We start from the raw sequence: 17,414 nt of genomic DNA on the forward strand, positions 1-17,414 counted from the left end.
GGATGCTCATGTGGGGCGTCGCTTTCAACTCTCCTCGCGGCCTCTTTTGCCGACGAATTGAGCGGAATTTGAATGTTTGCCAATATGTCTGGTGAAAAGAGGGCTGCGGCGAGCTTTCAGTGAGGCGCGGTCGGTTGAATGGCCGCCCGGCCGCCGGGAAATGATTCCTGCGGAGCTGACAGCGATGGGCAGTCAGGGCGAGCCGCACAGACGGGCAGGGGCGGGGGGTGCTGATTGGAAACTGCGCGGACTCTGCCGTCTGGACGAGGCTCCCGGGCCGGTCGGCCGACGCGGCGCTGACGAAAAATGGTCCGTCCCGAGTGCCAATTTTAATTAGCAACTTTTAATTGGATCGGGCGGTCTGTCGTACGTCGGACAGGAGTTGGCGCATTCATTATGCTAAGCCTTTGATGCGGGGATGTCGGCGTCAGGAGATGTGTTGTCGTCCCCTAGCAGCTCGCCTAATATCGCTCGATGAAAGCGTGTCCCTAGTTCGATGTGTTTGCATTGTAAAAGCCCGTTGGTCTTTATTTCCGAGAGTGTAGTAAATTCAGTCGAGGATTTGATCTTGATGATCAATTGTCATGTTTTTCCATATTTTCCGTGATTGTTGACGTTATTTCTGTTTTGTTTTTCCGCAGAAAATGCACAACTACCAGCTCAGTGACGCTAATCACCTCAGGGTCTCCTTCTCAAAGTCAACGATCTAGGCCGCGCCACGGTGACTGACGGCCAACGACAGAGCGTGTGTCACAACGGCGCGACGGTGGCGCCACTGGCGGCCGGCCGCGGAAGCTCCGCGCTTCAGAGACGTCCGCCGCCGCGGAGACTATTTTTGCATTTGCTTACATTAGATAGTGTATAGTTGCGTTCGGCTGGCCGCGCCGCCGGTGTGGGCTGGTGCCGGCCGGTATTGTAGCTGTGGACCCGTCACCAGGAGGACGGCCGCCGAGCGGGCCGGCCGCGCCGCCACGGACCGGACTGCGGCCGCGGCCGGCCCGCGGCGCTGGCGCACAGACGCGCGCGCCACCGAGTTCAGAGGAGACAACGTTAAGAAGACGTGTAGTGTACCATTCCTGTAACAGCGAACAAAATTTGTGAAGGCATTGTGTTGTTAATTTATTGGTGTGTGGGTGTCGGCGAAGGCGCGCGCGCGCGCGCGGCGCCGGCGGGAGGCCGCCGGTGGCCCGCGCGCCGCCCCGCCAGGGAACTACAAGGGAACAAATCACAACGGGGGCGTGGCGGCCGCGACGCACCCGCCAACAGTATTGTGACAGCTTTAAGGCCCGCCCGTCAAATTGGTTTGGGCTGTGACAATCCTCTAAAACCAGCACAAACAACATCTTCACCCGCCCGCTCGGATAGTTGGCCGCCCGGCCGCTGGGCGGCGCGCGCGTCGCCCCGGCGGCCGGGCGTGAACATATCAACTCCCAAACCTGCTATTTTTGTACCATCTCGGTGCCTTTTGGCTAGCGAGCTCGGGAGCGGACGCGGCTCCCGCTCTCCAGTACCCTTGTTCTCTCTCTAAACCCTGTGCATAAATATACATAGCTGTCTCCTTTAGAGTTGGTAGTAGCTGTTTGTGTCTGGATTTTTTACTCGTAGAGGTCGCCGGCGGCCGGCGCGACGCCGTTTGTATTGGATTTGTATTGCTGGTCGTATGGTGTGTGTGTCGCTGTTGTCAGGACGCGCGGCGGTGTGTGTATGTGTGTGTGGTGGTGACGTCACCACCGGGGTGGGTGGGCGTGTGTGTGACGTCACACGGGGCAGCTGTTGAGTTGTTGGACGAGCCAGGGACGCCGCGCGAGAACGCGCGTCGCTGGCGCCCGAGAGCCATTTTTGTAATAAAAGCCGGTAGCGCCGAGGTTGTTGGCCGGCCCGACTGGTGTCCGCCGCTGTCCGTCGTCTGAGCTGTCCGCTGTCCGCTGTCCGTTCGCTCCCTGTCCGCCTGGGCCGCCTCTCCGGCCGCTGCCACCCATGACCGCTGCGCGCGCCGCTCGTCGCTCGTTGCTCGACCGTCCGTCTGTCTGTCGTCTGCCTCACCTGTGCTCTGTACGCGCCGCTCGCATCTGACCCCTCTCGCGCGCGCGCGGTGTGTTATTCCAGTAATTAAACCTCCTCGACGTTGAAGAGATGTGTGTTTGGATTGATGAAGGAAAGGGAAGGAATGGAGAGGAACTAAGTGGATGACGGAAGAATATGTTACTGTGAGAGACCCGAAACTCAGAAGTGGTACAAAACAAGGTGAAGTTTGGTATCATTCGCTTAAGTGAAGTAACATGAGTCGAGAGGCGCGACGGTTTGAATGAGGGCTCAGGCAGTTGATAAGCGGGGAAAAAGACCACGAGCCTGACTTCAGACTGATAGCGTTATAACGGAGAACTTATGTCGAGCATGAAAGACGGCAGTACCTCATTGGGTCGAACCACTCGGGTCACGGTAGCATTATTTCAGACTTCGAGAGCATAGCACATCCCCTTGGGCACTTGCGTGAACGCCAGAATTGCAGTGGACAACCCAACTCCGGCTCAAGTTGTTAACAAAATGGGCCACCACACATAATACTGCCAGACCCTTCAAGGAATTCAACACCGTCCACGCTGCATGCCTCCCAAACAAACATCTCTTCTCCGGTCCGCATGTATTGGTAATGTGACGCCATCCGTGACACTGGCTAAGTAAAAGCGTGGTATGAAGTTCGGTCGGGCGCCAGCCCCGACCACCGCCCAAATGATGATAATGATATTGTGAGATGAGACAGCGGATAACGGCGTAAAACGCTCAGCCGGTCGCACATGCGCCGCTTAAATTAAGCTAAACAAATAACTTTCCGCATCTAACGATGAAAATGCTCCAAAACGTGCAACACACCAGGCCATCTTTGACCACACTTTCGATGAAAACAAGGTCAAAATAGTCGTCTTTCTCAGTCGGAATCTTTACAAGCCCTACATCCACGCAGTGGAATGGTCCGCAAAAGCGAGCATCCCGACACTGCAGCATGCATATCAGACATTTTGGCACACCTCGCATTGCTAAACCTGGTCTTGAAACCCTACCATCCGGCAACATTCGACAGCACAACACAGAATGTAGTTCAGCGTGAACACTGAACAGTGTTCACAAGTTCAGTGTTCACAATGGCGACCTGGTGCGAAAGCACACGCTTCTCCAAAACTCTCCCCTCTTTCGATCATCACACTCGAGTTGAACTCGGATTGAACATTAGTTTCAGGCGATTGCTTCTAGAGACACAGATGCTTGCGCCGTTGAACATGTGCGATGCATTGTGCGATACATATAATGGCATGCTTGTCCAGCTCCAACGTCCAGCTTGGAATCGCCCAGAGGGCGCTGTCACCAACGATGAATACGACGGAATCGTATCGACTTAGCCGGCCTCAGCCAACTCCTCAGTCCTCACTTCCTTTGACTGGTATTGACTGAATGGCTGGCGAACGCCATCAGTCCACCAGTTCATCCGGCATCACATCTCGAGAACGAGATCACGTCTCTTCACGTTCACCACTTCCACCACGTGAAAGAGGCTTAGTAGTCCTCACAGGTACAACTTCATGGCAGTGGTGCAACCGCGCGCATGCGCAGAAAACCACCTCGCCCTCGAGGTGCGCGATGGCAGCGGCGGCGGTGAATGACACGTCCTCAGAACAGGTACCGTCGGCAGGCCTTTGCGCCGCACTTGCAGGTGATGCGGGCGGACGGGTGGCCGCCGATCTGGCGGCGGGGCGACTTGGTGGGGCTGACCAGCGCCTCGGAGGGCGCGTCAGGAGTGCCCTCCTGCCGCGGCGGAGTGCGCGAGCCGTCGGCGGGAGGAGGGGAGAGCGCCACGGAGACTGTCGGGGGCGGCTTGGCCGCGCCTGTGATGGGGAACAACTGTCAACGATGGGAGACAGAACACGCAGAACGAGAGCACAGAGCGGCAGACCATGACAATACTTATGCAAATTGAATGAAGGCAGCATATATGACAAATGATTAGCATAATAAGTGAGGAGGGCGATTTGCAAAAATAAAAAAAATGGCAACAGTTTATAATCAAAGACCAGACAGAAACCACTCTCCCTTAGATCAAGCAACAAAAAACTGGCTCGCTATAAAATTTACGCCTGGTAATACGCCTCCTCGCAATATGCAGTCGGCGACCACACAACCAACCTCCCAAGGCGTATTCACAGTGAGAAACCTTGGAGAAAGCTCACATTCCAGCTCACCTGCGGTGGGCGTGAGCGGCTTTCCGGAGACGTTGCTGCCCAGCGGCGAGTTGTAGTCAAAGTAGAGCTGCTCTCCCTTCAGGATATCGCGGCAGGCGAACAGCGCCAGGCGCGGCAGGTTCGGGTCCAGGCAGTCCGACCACATACCGTACACCACCAGATTCGGCTCACACTGCGGATCAGGGGTCAGATATCAGAGGTAGGTCACGTCCAGGGGTCAAAGATTGGAGGTTAGTCAGGTTTAGCTCACAGCTCACTGCACGACAGAGGTACTTAGAACTGGTAGGCACGTCACCAGACCAGAAGTCAGAGGGAGATCATCACAGAAGTCAGATGTATGACAATTTTGGTCACAGTGCAGATCAGAGGTCAAGGGTCAGACGTAGGTTACCGAAAGACAGAGGCATGGCATGTTTGGATCCAGACCGTTGCGCTTCAAGCCGAACACGATCATACTCTGTTCACACGCGCAGTAACTGAACAACACCAATTATTTCACCTGTGCCTACACTAGCAGGCTGTGGATGCTCAGACCTACCATCTATTACGTCCCAGACCCGGCCCGTTCTCCCCATTGACTCACCGAGTGGTTGATGAAGTGGGAGATGTTGCCGTACATGGCCGCGTCCACCGTGTACAGGTTGATGTGGTCGTTGAAGTCGAGGTCGAACAAGTAGGTGACGCCCACGGAGTCTGGGGAGGGTGACCAGGGGGTGTTACGACGGATGGAGCTGGTAAGTAGTCAGGCATTGAGTACCAAACAACGGCAAACAACGGCTTGAGTAAATTCGTTGGGAATAGAACAATGAATCCACAGCACTTGGTAAGTAGTCAGGCATTGAGTACCAAACAACGGCTAGAGTAAATACGTTGGGAATAGAACAATGACACAACGGCTTGAGTAAATACGTTGGGAATAGAATAATGAATCCACAGCACTTGGTAAGCAGTCAGGCATTGAGTACCAAACAACGGCTTGAGTAAATACGTTGGGAATAGAACAATGAATCCACAGCACTATCAGCTGGCTCGATTCATCATTCAATCAGCAGCCAAGACCCAAAGATGCAAGGTGGTGGCTATACTGCACTAGTGCGCCATCTACATCAGGCATTGCGGATGCCGACAAACCGCATACATGCCCATAAAAAACACCAGCTCCTCACACAAATACACCAACCCACTTTACCAAAGATCCACACCCACAGCCTATAAAAACAACCACAGCCTATAAACGATAAAAACAACACCTAAGAATGACAGAGCAAACCTACACTTCATAATTGCTCTACCCAACGATTTTACACCCAGGGTACATAGTGTTTGCTTGGCTTTACAAGAGAGCCCACACTTCCTCTCTCCCTGGCCTCCTCCCGAAGACCACTTACCGTACTTCTCTCCTCGCCTCTCGGCTTCCTCGTTGGTTATAACCTCGCCGACATACTCGGCCACAAACGAGCCGCGCTTGATGGACTCCAGGGCCTTGACGCCCCAGCCGCATCCGTTGGAGGTGCGGAAGATGGACAGCTTCACCTGGAGCGGAGCGGGGCAGCGGTTCGGGGTCAGTGGTGGTGGAAACAGCGGGGAGGTGGGAAGTGAAAGGATGATGTGTTACTGGGATACTGCCGACAGCACACACGTCCAGACATCAGTGCTAGGAAGGCTTATAATGAGATGATGATTTGGGGAGACGAGCCGCACCAGCAAGCTTATAATGAGACGAGATAAACGTCGGCCATAGGCAAGAATGCAAGTAAAAAAAAAAAAAAAAATCGGCATGAATGTACACAAATAATTGACATGAAAATAAATCTACGAACCGGCTGCGATATATCCGGCTGCTCTCTAAGCATACCTTCGCCCCTCTCCTTTATTCCTTCACTTCCCCCTCCTCTCCTTCCCCGTTCTCTCACCTTGCGTCCCCGCTGCACGACACGGTTGAAGCAGTCGCTCTCACACCGACACGCCTTATTACACTCATAGATGGGCTGGCCGACCTGCAGCCGCAGTTTGCCGGCCTTGGTGTAGGCGGGCGGCGCTCCGGCCTTCTCACTGCAGCAGCTGGTGCCCGGGTAGCAGACAGTGCAGTCGCAGCCAATCACCGGGTCGGAGGGAATCACTACGCCCTCGCCCGGCTGTCGAAGGAGAAACGGAGGCGGAGTTAGAAACATTGCTGGCCTGCGGCATATTCACTATTCACCTGACTAACCATTTGACCTGTAGACGGGCCAGGAGAAATGAAAGCTCTACGAGCGAAACAAGACGTTGAGGATCAAATACATTTTGCTATGATTATAAAGGTTTCAGAGTGGGACATGAAAACAAATAAAATACAGCGGATGTTGTTAGTATGCAAGGCTTGAAAACACGACGACTTCAATCATGAGCAGCTCATTTTGTGCGCAAAGTTTGAGCCTCAACTAGCCGAGTGACCGGCGTCTCTTTCGCGCGCGATCCACCCACCACGTAGTCGTTCTTGTAGACGAAGTTGTCGGGCGGCAGCGCCAGGTCCACGGCGTTCTCCACGACGATTTTCGCAGAGTCCGAGCACACCGTGTTAATGTCATCCTCCCACTGTTTGAGTCGCACCAGCTGCCGCTCGCGCGTCTCGACCAGCTTGTGCTGCAGCAGCTGGTCCCTCAGGTGACGGACCTTCCTCAGCGCCTTCAGAGAGTCGGGCTTCAGACCGTTACGGCGAACGAACGACTCGATCTCCTGTGAACGGCGGAGACGGATCGGAGGTGAGCGGACGGTTAACTTGAGTGCTTTCCAACTTAGGAGTGAAGTGGCCATAAAGACAGTGGAAGGGTCACTCGCTACAAACTTAATGCAGCTGAAGGCAGAGGTAACAGCCCACGGCTCATCGACAAGGAACTCAGTTTAGAGCATCTGTCGATTTAAGTTCGTTACGAGCATTAGTGACACAATCTGGACAACATAAATAGCAGGCCACGAGTCCGAAGGGCACATGAAAAAACAGCGACACTCCAGGGCAATGACAAACGTCTTGCTCAAAACCACGATTGTCGACCAATCATTATGAATGAGTGTATATGAGCACGTCATCGCCATCCTTACCATGTGGACCGTCTTGATGGGTTTTAGTTTTTCCTTAAACTTCAGCTGGCCATTGACGAGATGCTGAGAGAACTCTTTTGCCACCTCGTTGGGAGTCATTTGCAAATATTCCTCTTCAAACATTTGCACATAGCCCTCCCTGGCCATGGAGGGTTCCGTCTTCCGCCGCCTGTCGGGTAAGAAGTTCGAGGTCAGCGGTCGGGACAGGGGTGCAGGATCATGTTATCCTCAGAAAGACCAGGAGTCAGCCATCGGACTGATACCTAAGCATAGCTCATGTCAGATATCAGGTTATACGCCTGTGTGGATCCGATGGTATGCGACGAAAAATAAGTTGGAAATGGTAGCCCCTGTAACCCTATCAGTTAGCGCATAGTGCCAAGCATATCAAAAAGGCGCACTTTTACGAGATCACGAAACCACCATCGGTACTGTGTTGCGAGCCACCGGTCTGTCCAAGAGAGTGCCTAACTCACTTGTTTTGGTGCGCGAGTTCCCGCTCCTTGAAGAAGTCGATCATCATCTCCAGGCAGCTAAGGTTCTCCTGCGGCTCCCACGTGTTGTGCGTGTTGTTCCAGCCCTTCCACTTGATCAGGAACATGTCCACACCCTAACAACATAGAAAGGTGTGTCAAGTGCAGTCATGGATCATCTCATGTATGTATGTACGCATTGACATCAAAAGCCTTCCACGTATGGCGTGGCGATTACGGATTAGCCATCATAGCAAACCAATAACGCATTGTATCAGGATACCCCTCCCTTTCCGGCTGCCTGAGGATGCCTCCGATCCGCCCCCGCTCACTTTCCCCGGCCGTCCCTCACTCGACTCATATAACAAGCAACTGGCTTCGCATGTGTGTAGAGTGAAACGACGGCACGGGGATTACCACAGAGCAAGCACCCGAACACTGTCCTACGCATTGCTAGACCAACTAGAAGAAGCAACCCATATCACACAAATACTTCGACAAGCGGCTCCCCTGTCTCACATTTTCCCTGGTATAATCCAGAATCTTCTCCACCAGAAACTCATCCTCCTCCAGGCCCGTAGTCGAATCCGAGTCGTTCCCATCGTCCGCCTTTTTGGCAGCACCGGTGGCGGCTCCGGCCGGGGTTGCGGTTCCGGCGCGGGAGGAGCGGCGACTCGGTCCGCCCGTATCACCGCCGGCTCCCTCGGCGGGCGCCGGGTCCCCGTCGACGGCCGATTGGAAGCTGTCGTTCGGAGTGGTGAAGTCCGGTGATGCGGGATGATCAGGCTCTGGGGATGGTGGAAAATCAGAAACTGCTAATGGTGTTGTAAATGATCAGATATTATAATTATAATCTGGACAAGTATTGCATTGAGAGTGCCTAACTGCATGAAATTCCACGATAAAAATAAAAAAGTTACATGAATGGCAAACCGGTTTCGTCAATTCACTATATTAGCGCCGGATACAACGGCGCTCACGAAGTCAACGGACGAAACCGGTACACCATTCATGAAACTGTTTTTGATCTGCATCATGGCATTTCATACAGGAACTCTCAATATAATAATCTGAGATGTCACAGGTGGTGGCTGGTGGTGATCAGAGAGCTCAGAGGGTATAGCAAGGCTGGGGAAGGACTGAGTCTTTGTGAGTGTTTTGGAAGACAGATACCCTCATGTTGGACAACCCTGGGTAGCATAGTGAAGAATCAGGTAGATATGTCAATAGATTAGACAAGATAAGCCTAATTAGGTTACAAAAGATCCATACATTTGAGAACAAGTCGATTAAAATTGCATGTAGGTATCACTTCTTATGACTGTTGAGAGCTGTAAGTTGTTCATGCAATTCTCACTAGATCATCATTCATGCAACTATTTGTGCAAACCTGTACCACTTGACAAAATAGGTCACTGTAGATCACAAAAAAGTAAGAAGCGAGAAGCAATGTTGGTCTGTGAAATAGACCTTAACCAAACAATGCTATCAAGTTGAAACAGGTGGTGTCATAAATCCATCCTAAGGTCTAGGTATATGTGTAGGCGGTGTAAAACACAGCTCAATATTTATTCATTATATTAGAAGTGTTAAACGTTTATTGTGGCGCGTGGTTCGCCATGAGAATTTAGAATTGTGGATTGTGTTAATTTTTGGGTTGCAACGAGAGATTCGAACGAGCAGCTGCGTAGCGAGCATGATTTTATTTTGTCCTTATTGATTTTCGACCGTTTTTATAATATAATTTTAATTTGTCAGATTAACTTTATCGATTACTAAATACGAATGATGAAACTAAATCGGCCATGTCTACATATGAAGTTTGTCCTATGGTCCATTGAGAGCCTAGAACATGGTAGAGTACTAGAGTGTTCAGTATTGGACTTCCAGCAATGAGAGCAGCCTCAGCCCATCAAAGTAAATGAGTGAGATAGATCATATCCAGCTTCGATTGGAGTGCTTAATTTCAGCAACCATATTCTCCTGATTTCCTGGAGTGGACTGATCAGACATTAGGCTTTCAGCCTGAACAAGCTCTTGGGGCTCCCAGCTCTGGGCTCTGGATCTGTCAATCTGTTCCTTCAAGTCTTCTAATCTATACCTATTATGATTTATAACATGTCTGTACCTACTTTAATTTAATTTTGATGTAATTTGTGGTAAAGACTGACCATTTTTAGACTCCACATGAGTCTCTTCAACAATGGAGTCAACTGCTGAAGGTTGTGGTTCATCTTCATCTCTTTTCCTCTTTCCAGATACCTCTTGCTTGTTCTGTGTATCCATGCCATTCACAGGACCTGAAAACATTGGACTTATGTTAATTTCACATGCTTTGAGTTATCCTAACAAGTTCACAGTTAAAATAACTATTTATTTATAGTCTGGCAAACCTAAGAAAGAACAGGTTCAAAGCACAGCCACCATTGATGAAGGTTTTGATGTTGTATGAAATATATTGAAGAATATTTCTCTCACAACTCTTAGCATGAATTTTCTTCAAACCATACATGCTCAGTGATCAAAACATGTGGCAAAATGATACAGAAGCTTTAGCTCCATTCTTTCTTAGGTTTGCCAGACTACCTATAGTGTAAAGTTAATGTTCAATTTTGCTTGCAATATGTATTGCAATGATACCAATGACACCTGTCACCTATTACCTAGCATGAGTTGGCAGGGACCTGAGACCTAGTTACAACTAGCAGTTATCTGAGTAAGACCAAATCAAGCCCAGTGGCAGATCCAAGCATGCATCTAGTGGATGAGCAATCTCATGACCAATGGTTTACACTGACCACTGACCAGTAATTATAAGTTGAAAATGGGGGGTATTTTTATGTACCTAGTCACTGAAAAGCAGCTTGAAATTTTTACAAAAATTGGGCACTTTAACCAGACATGTGCATGGATTTGAGAAAGTAGACCTGGAATCTGTTCCCAGTTCCCACTGTTGTTATTGGGGCTTTAGGGTGCACTGACTATGAAGATCATTTCTCGCCTGAATCTGTCCCCAATGATGTTGAACTTGGATCCAATAGAATCATAGATCCAGCTCTCTGATTTGGTGAATTCCATTGGGATGGGATAATGCCTCATTCCAATTCCTTTCCTGAGGTCCCACCATCTGCCCTCCCAAGGAATTGGCGCGTCTCTGCATGCAACAGGTTCTCACTCTGACTCCTTCCTTTACGCCGAGGTTGTGGAAACTTAACAGGTGAGTTTGACAGGTGAGAATGAGATAGATATGCAATGTTGCAATATGGGATGATTCAGTTACAGGAATATTATGCAATTGCACATCATAATTCATGGTTTTATGGCACTTAGGTACTGACATAAAATTACGTGGAAATGGCCTGGGATCCACTTGCATATTATAACTCACCCTGACCTGTAGTATCCCCGACGGCTTTCAAGGAATCGGTCTCGGTAGTCTCCATGATTTCTGTTAAGTGAGTACTTAAAATTAACCACAGCTTTGAACGCGCAGACAAAATACAAACTCGTAATTTGATATATATAAAATGTATTTTGCGCGTGAGTGTATTTTGATTTCGCAATCACAGAATCGGCGCAAGGTAGCGTTTTCTGGCGGTCACAACGCGACCATTGATTTTTGTGCTGATATGAATTTGATGACGTTTATATATGATATTTTCCATTTCAATTTGCTTTTCTTTATTTTAAGCAGCAACTGGGTCTTATTTAGCTTTTTTTAAAAGAAATTTGATGTCACAATAAATTTAACTTTTGCTTACTTCAAATATTTCTTTAAACTAGTTAGCACCTGCGAAATAAAAGGCAAAGTTATCGGAAACGGCGCATTGTCGACAAACAACATTTCGCGCGATTTTTAATTTATATATGAATATTTATATGCTGAAAGTTTGTTGCAACCGTGAAATTTTGAGGGGGGTCCACGAAAAGCCTCCCCCAGGTCGATCTTTAATTTAAGTTCAATGTGAATTAGCTCTCATACGCCTACATATAAACTCAGGTCATGCGTTTCACTCAATATACCCTGGGTTATGCGCAGCTCTATATATATACCGTGCTTTTTATCATTGAACGTTGCTTGTTGTCTGCCCATGAAAAAATCCAAGAAATCCAAAAGAGATATAGATGTGATGTAGGAATCCTAGTTCAAGTTGTAGTGGAATTCCATGGATCTGACATGTGGGATCTCATCTGATGTTTCACAGCTGGGGCGGAAACAGAATGCGTGTGATTCTTTGATTGATGTAGCCTTTCCTGTACTTTTCAGGGTAGTCATAAAGCAGGCATCACATCACACCTGTTTTTTGTTTGCAACCAAGGAGAGGTGCTATACCCAGAGATGCTCTCTGATCAAACCAACCCAAACCTAACCAAACCTGACCTAACCTTACCTACAAGTACAATCTACAACCTAAAACCTACAACCTACAACCTAAAACCTACAACCTAACTTGCAGCACCTTTCCTTGGTTGCAAAAACAAGGATGATGCCTGCTTTACTCATGCCCTTTTCAGTACCTATTGCAGCTGCAGGAGTCACATGTATTGACAAACTCCAGCTCAAAAGATTATTGCCCATTATACCTGAATTACATTTATAAACTTAATCATCTCAAAAGGTTTTATTGAGTTAGTTCCATGTGACATAATGCTTATTGACAATGTTTTCTTACTTGCAGAAATATACATTATATGACCTGAAAGAGTCTTGAAATGGCTGGTCTTGATGCACTTATAAAAGATTGTTGCAAAGATGAAGAAGAGCTCAGGAGTCTCCTTTCAAGAGCTTCTGCTGGTGAGCTGAAGCATGCTGTTCTGAATATTACCAAATCACCTGATGCCAGCTCAGTGCTCAATTCTGCTATATCTTCTCTCAACTCAGACTCGATGCAGATCAAGAGACTGGACTTGATCACTGCCTGTGTTGATGCTCTGAAGAGTGAAAGCATTGATGCCCAGTGCTCCCGCGATGTAACAGGCATGCTGCTGCTGCAGCTGTCCTCTCTGCCATCCTCTAGTGTGGCTCGGCTGACAAAGCAGTTTGTCTCAGCCATCACCCGCTCAGAGCCGCTCACTGGTCGGTGGGTGGAGCTCTTCCCAAAGCTGCTGGCCATGCTTTCTGAGTTCCCTGAGCTCGAGTATGATGGCGCCACCATCGCGGGCAGCGTGGCGCGTGCAGAGGTGCTGGCGGCGGTATGGCGCGCGGAGCTGACCGCGCCGACCGCCACCCGGCTGGTGGAGGTGCTCCGCGACCAGCGCATGGCGGCCGATGAGCTGGACGCCGTCCTGGACGCAGTGCGCGGCCTGCTGCGGCGTCTGGAGGTGCAGGACGTCCCTCCGCTGGTCTACCAACTGGTGCGGCTCTGCTCCGGACCGGCCGGCGCCAGGCTGCTCCACCTGCTTCTGGATCACTTCGCCAAACAGGAGGAGCGACTGCGCGCGAAAGGGGAGGAGGACACGCGAGCGGCGGCCAACCTCCGTCAGGCGGAGGGCACGGTCATCTACCACGTGACACACGCGCCCTGTCTGGAGCAGGGGCTGGTTAAGGAGTTCGCTCGTCACGTGCGCGCCTCCGTGCAGTGTCCGGCGCGCCTGCTGACGCCGTTCAGCCTGGCGCTCGCGCTGGCGCTGGCTGGCGGCGAGAGCCACGCGCAGACAGTGCTGGACGCGCTCGTGTCTGCACTGGGCCGGTCTGCGCGCGAGACAGCGCTGCGCGAGGAGAGCCGGTGGCTGCGCGACGCGGCGCCGCCGCCGGTAGACGCCGAGCGGCTGCTGCTGGAGGCTGCTGCACTTTCCGCCGGCGGCTGGGCACCGGCCGGTGACGGCCTGCTCCGGCTGTGCTTCGCACTGCTCTCGGCTGGGTCCAAACCTCTGGCGCGGCTCGGCTCCACCGCGCTGACGGCTCTGATCGGCCGACGCCCGGAGCTGGCGCGGGACGCTGTCGGCCGGCTGGTGACGGCACTGGCCGGCGGTGTGAGCGCGGAGGCGCACGCGGAGGCGCTGGGTCACCTGGTGGCCGGCTGTCCGCTGACGGTGGCCGAGAGCCGCGCCCACCTGACGGACCTGCTGGCACACCTGGGGCTCCTGCCGCTCACCACCGCGCGCCGTCTGCTGGCCGCGCTTCTACCCGTGCTGAAGATCTGTGCGCCACTTAAGGACCAGCTGGTGCTCACACTGCGGAAACTGCTGGTCGGGAAACGCTGCGAGGGCCGCCAGATCGCCGTCTGCGGACTGCTCCTCTGTCTGCGCCACTTCCGCGTGGTCAGCAGCTTACCGTTCAGCCAGGCTTCACAGAACTTCAGCTGCGCCATGTCGCAAGTAGCGGCCGACCTGGGCCCGGCCTTCCCCACATCGGCCAACGAGGCGCTCTGTCTGGAGTTGCTCGGAGTGCTGCGTCGCTGTCTCACCCAGCAGGCCCCTGTCCGCGCCACACTGTACGCCGGCCTGCATGAGGTCATCAGCCGCAACCCGGAGCTCGCAGAGACCATCATCTCGATGCTGCTGCAGCAGCTGAAGCTGTTCACGGACGACAGCGCGCGGGCGCCGCCGTTGAGGCTCGCGGCCTGTGTGGAGGTCGGGGAGGAGGTGAGCCTGCTGGAGCCCCTGCCGCAGATGCTGGCTGCCCTGGCGGCGTGCTCGCGTCGCGTGCTGGCCGGGGCGAACACTGATGAGACGGAAGACGAGGGCCCTGACGTGGTGGCCGCTCGCGAAGCTGAAAGAGTTCTGGACGACATCGCCAAGCGCATGATGAACGTCGAACTGGACGACTTCGATCTGGGGAAGGAGTGTGATGTGGGCTCGTCGACCGAGGGACGGAAGAACGTGTTGATGCTGATGCTGCTCCAGGGTGTGTATGAGGCACTCCTTGACCACCGCTGTCAGAGTGACTTCGAGAGCGACTCCGCCGCCGCCACCGTACTAATCTGCATTCACCAGAAGCTGGACTCTGTAGCGGAGTTTCGTCGATCGAAAGCCTCCACCAAAGGCAAGAAGAAGGACTCTGCGGCAGCGAAGTCGGCAGCGGAGAAGTCGGCGTCTCGTGATCCGGCCACCGAGCCACTCTGCCTCAGTCTTCGATCAGTGACTCGCCTCCTGTCTGCGCTGACTACTGATGCTAACCCGGCGCATCACGTCTCCCTGGAGAAGCTGCGCTCCGAGACGAAACTGACGCAGCACGTGGCGAACGCGGCGCGTCAGCTGAGTGGCCAGCTGCGCGCCGACGGCGAGTGCGCAGGCGCGGAGGGGGCTAATCAGCGCCACCTGGTGGAGCTCGCCTGCCGCCTGGCCCCGGCGCTGCTCAAACTGGCTGGCGCTGAGGAGGAGGAACTGTCTCCGACCTGCCTGGAGGCGCTCGCTGATCTCCTGGAGGCGTTCAAACACCACTTCCCGGCGCGGATGCCGACCCTGCTCGAGGAGACAGCTGTGGACGGTGCGGGAGGTCTGCTGACGCGTTGTCGTCTCCTGTTGTCTGCCGGCTGCGCGGCGCGCGGTGTCGCTCCCCTGCTGCGGCTCCTGCTGCTGGCGGCCGGCGAGGCGTCCACAGAGGAGCAGGCGGATTTACTGAGCTGGAGCCAGCAGCAGCTGCGCCAGCCGCCGGCGGACGGCCACGCTTTGTGCCGTCAGCTAGTCGAGCTCGGTCTGTCCCTCGCCGACCGACTGTCCCCACAGTCCGGTGTGGCCCGCCAGGTGGCTCGCGCCGTCCACGAGCAGCTCGGTGACCTGGACGAGAGCGTCCAGCTGATTGCGGCCGACCCGCCACTGGGTGCTGTGACCGAGCGCAGTGCGGCCGGCTGCCTGCTGGCGCTCTGCTCCCGGCTGACCGGCTGGCTGGAGGCGGTGGACTGGTTGCTGGCGGGCTGCCGCGCGGCCGCCGGCGCCACGCTGGACGAACAGCAGGCCAAGCAGGAGGCGGCAGTGTGCAGCAGGGTGCTGGCTCTGGTCGCTGTACTAGACGAGCTAGCGCAGTCGGCGGCGCCGCTCGGACCCGACACTGACGCCGTGCTCAAACTGCTCGGTAGGACGTACGTCAGCCTGGCGGCGCTGGTCAAGTACTACGCGGCTCGCAACAAGCACACCAAACTCACCAAGGCCACCGTGTGCGGAAAGTAAGTTGGATGGGAAGGTTTCCTTATAAGTGTGTGTGTTTTGGGTGATACGATGACGAGGTGTCGTTGAACTTAATGTCATTATGGTTGGGTTTCATAGCTCCAATTCACTTACTCATAATATTCGTTGAAGTAGAATTAAAATGAACAGTATGTAGAGCTGCAGCATGCCACTGGATCCTTATAACTATTTAGTCCTCTATCATATTTTTCGTTTTTGATTGTTGGCAATGGTCATTGCTTCTTGTTTTAGTCAGTAGCTTCTTCGTCAGGCACTGACTAAGAACTAGCCAATTGATGCGAAGGTTGCATATTTATTTGCATTTATAAATTGATGTAGTGTAGCGCTACTTCGAAAGTCAGTCATCCCCCGTCATCCCCCACTTATCAAACTGCCGATAACCAAGCAGCCATTGGACGTAACACCGTCGTGACCGTGCCTCACGCACCCTTCCCCGATTTCTGCAGGTTCGAGCGGGTGCTGGAGGCGTGCGGCCGCTCCCTGACTCCACATGTGTACGTCTTCATCACGTTCACCGAGTCACAGCAGCGGCAGCAGCGGCAGGGTAAAGCTGACCCTGCAGTGAAGCGCGCGCGAGTGCTGCGTCAGACGCGTCTCATCCCCGTGCTCGTGTGTAACATCGAGAACTTCGAGAAGCACCTGATCGCTCTCGGGAAGCGCACGAAGCTCGATCTGCACGCGGGGGTGAAGCTGAGCACCTCGCGCGACTTCCGCATCATCCAGGCCACGCTGCAGGCGGCGCTGGAGAGAGCGGGGAGCTCAGAGGAAGAGGAAGAGGAGGAGGGCGCCGAGAACAGGGACCCGCGCGGCGCCGACGCTCCGGCGGGGACGGCCAGCCAGCTGGCCAGGTCGCAGTTGTCCCAGGGCGTGGTGAGGCTGACTCGGCCGTCACAGAAGCCCTCGAAGCTGTCCAGATCGCAGAAGTTGTCGCAGCCGGCCGCCAAACGCGCTAAGGTGGAGAAGTGATATAATGATCGACCGGTATGACTTGTGATGATGGAGTTCGAACGTTGAAGCTAACGTGTTGCATCGTTGTACATAGTGGAGGGCATGCTTGATGTGCCACAAACATTACGCTGTAAAAGTGTATGAGATTACAGCTGTGCCCTGTCCAGAATGAAATACATTTGTACTTTATTATTTCATTTTTGTTGTATCGGTACTATGCGATGCCACCGAGGATCTGTCCCACGTGAGGCACTCGCGACTGACTTCGATTTTGCACTAGGCCACCAGCCATTAATTCTGGGTATCGATGTCGAAAATACCGGCTTTTATTTACTGCGTCCCATTAAGGAAATATTATGCCAGTATTGTTAAGTTTTCTCGTGAAATGCAGCCAGGTAATAATAAAATATTTTGACTATTTTCAATCCTGTTTATGACTAACTTTAGTTGGCAATCTGAAACCGGAATAATTGCACGATACGATTCCTGATCACCGTACTTTAATGTACTGGTAATCTGGAACATTACCTCTCTTTCTGTCATTCAATACGATGCC

At 52.7% G+C, this 17,414-nt stretch overlaps 3 protein-coding genes across 23 annotated transcripts in view; 2 read left to right on the forward strand and 1 right to left on the reverse strand.

Moving 5' to 3' along the window:
- LOC122392546 (polypyrimidine tract-binding protein 1-like) overlaps positions 1 to 2,130 on the forward strand; it is a 137,981-nt gene extending 135,851 nt beyond the window's left edge. For 14 of the 19 annotated variants that reach the window (XM_043387572.1, XM_043387571.1, XM_043387564.1 and 11 more), the window contains one exon: positions 642 to 2,130. In XM_043387572.1, the coding sequence (XP_043243507.1) occupies positions 642 to 710 (69 nt within the window). In that variant the 3' untranslated portion in view covers positions 711 to 2,130. The remainder of the gene's footprint in view (positions 1 to 641) is intronic. The other 5 variants (XR_006258540.1, XR_006258542.1, XR_006258543.1 and 2 more) reach the window with 1 other exon arrangement.
- Positions 2,131 to 2,624: 494 nt separating this feature from the next.
- Positions 2,625 to 11,582, reverse strand: LOC122392549 (histone-lysine N-methyltransferase SUV39H2-like). Of its 3 annotated transcripts, none has more exons than XM_043387577.1 (11): positions 11,172 to 11,582; positions 9,955 to 10,083; positions 8,303 to 8,571; positions 7,787 to 7,920; positions 7,311 to 7,479; positions 6,696 to 6,947; positions 6,146 to 6,367; positions 5,621 to 5,765; positions 4,816 to 4,925; positions 4,233 to 4,404; positions 2,625 to 3,878 (listed from the first exon to the last, which is right to left on the reverse strand). In XM_043387577.1, exons 1-11 carry the CDS (start codon positions 11,224 to 11,226, stop codon positions 3,664 to 3,666), a joined length of 1,872 nt encoding a protein of 623 aa, XP_043243512.1. In that variant the 5' UTR covers positions 11,227 to 11,582; the 3' UTR covers positions 2,625 to 3,663. The 3 variants fall into 3 exon arrangements, with proteins under 3 accessions (XP_043243512.1, XP_043243513.1, XP_043243511.1); XM_043387578.1 differs by having other exon boundaries at positions 11,178 to 11,361; XM_043387576.1 differs by having other exon boundaries at positions 4,221 to 4,404; positions 11,172 to 11,340.
- On the forward strand, positions 10,924 to 17,050 carry LOC122392548 (Fanconi anemia group I protein-like). The gene is made up of 3 exons (XM_043387575.1): positions 10,924 to 11,000; positions 12,463 to 15,888; positions 16,357 to 17,050. The coding sequence occupies exons 2-3, from the start codon at positions 12,497 to 12,499 to the stop codon at positions 16,874 to 16,876; spliced, it is 3,912 nt and encodes a 1,303-aa protein (XP_043243510.1). The 5' UTR covers positions 10,924 to 11,000; positions 12,463 to 12,496; the 3' UTR covers positions 16,877 to 17,050.
- The last annotated feature ends 364 nt before the right edge of the window (positions 17,051 to 17,414 follow it).

Source organism: Amphibalanus amphitrite, unplaced genomic scaffold (genome assembly GCF_019059575.1).
Source record: "Amphibalanus amphitrite isolate SeventyFive unplaced genomic scaffold, NRLGWU_Aamphi_draft 000490F_arrow, whole genome shotgun sequence".
NCBI classification, from domain to species: Eukaryota; Metazoa; Arthropoda; class Thecostraca; order Balanomorpha; family Balanidae; genus Amphibalanus; species Amphibalanus amphitrite.

Coding starts and splice junctions, on each gene's coding strand:
- LOC122392548 (XM_043387575.1), top strand. CDS start 12,497: ATGGCTGGTCTTGATGCACTTATAAAAGATTGTTGCAAAGATGAAGAA. Junction 15,889..16,356: donor AAGGCCACCGTGTGCGGAAA/GTAAGTTGGATG, acceptor CGATTTCTGCAG/GTTCGAGCGGGTGCTGGAGG.
- LOC122392549 (XM_043387576.1), bottom strand. CDS start 11,226: ATGGAGACTACCGAGACCGATTCCTTGAAAGCCGTCGGGGATACTACA. Junction 7,921..8,302: donor TGGATTATACCAGGGAAAAT/GTGAGACAGGGG, acceptor CTATGTTGTTAG/GGTGTGGACATGTTCCTGAT. Junction 7,480..7,786: donor GAACTCGCGCACCAAAACAA/GTGAGTTAGGCA, acceptor CTTACCCGACAG/GCGGCGGAAGACGGAACCCT.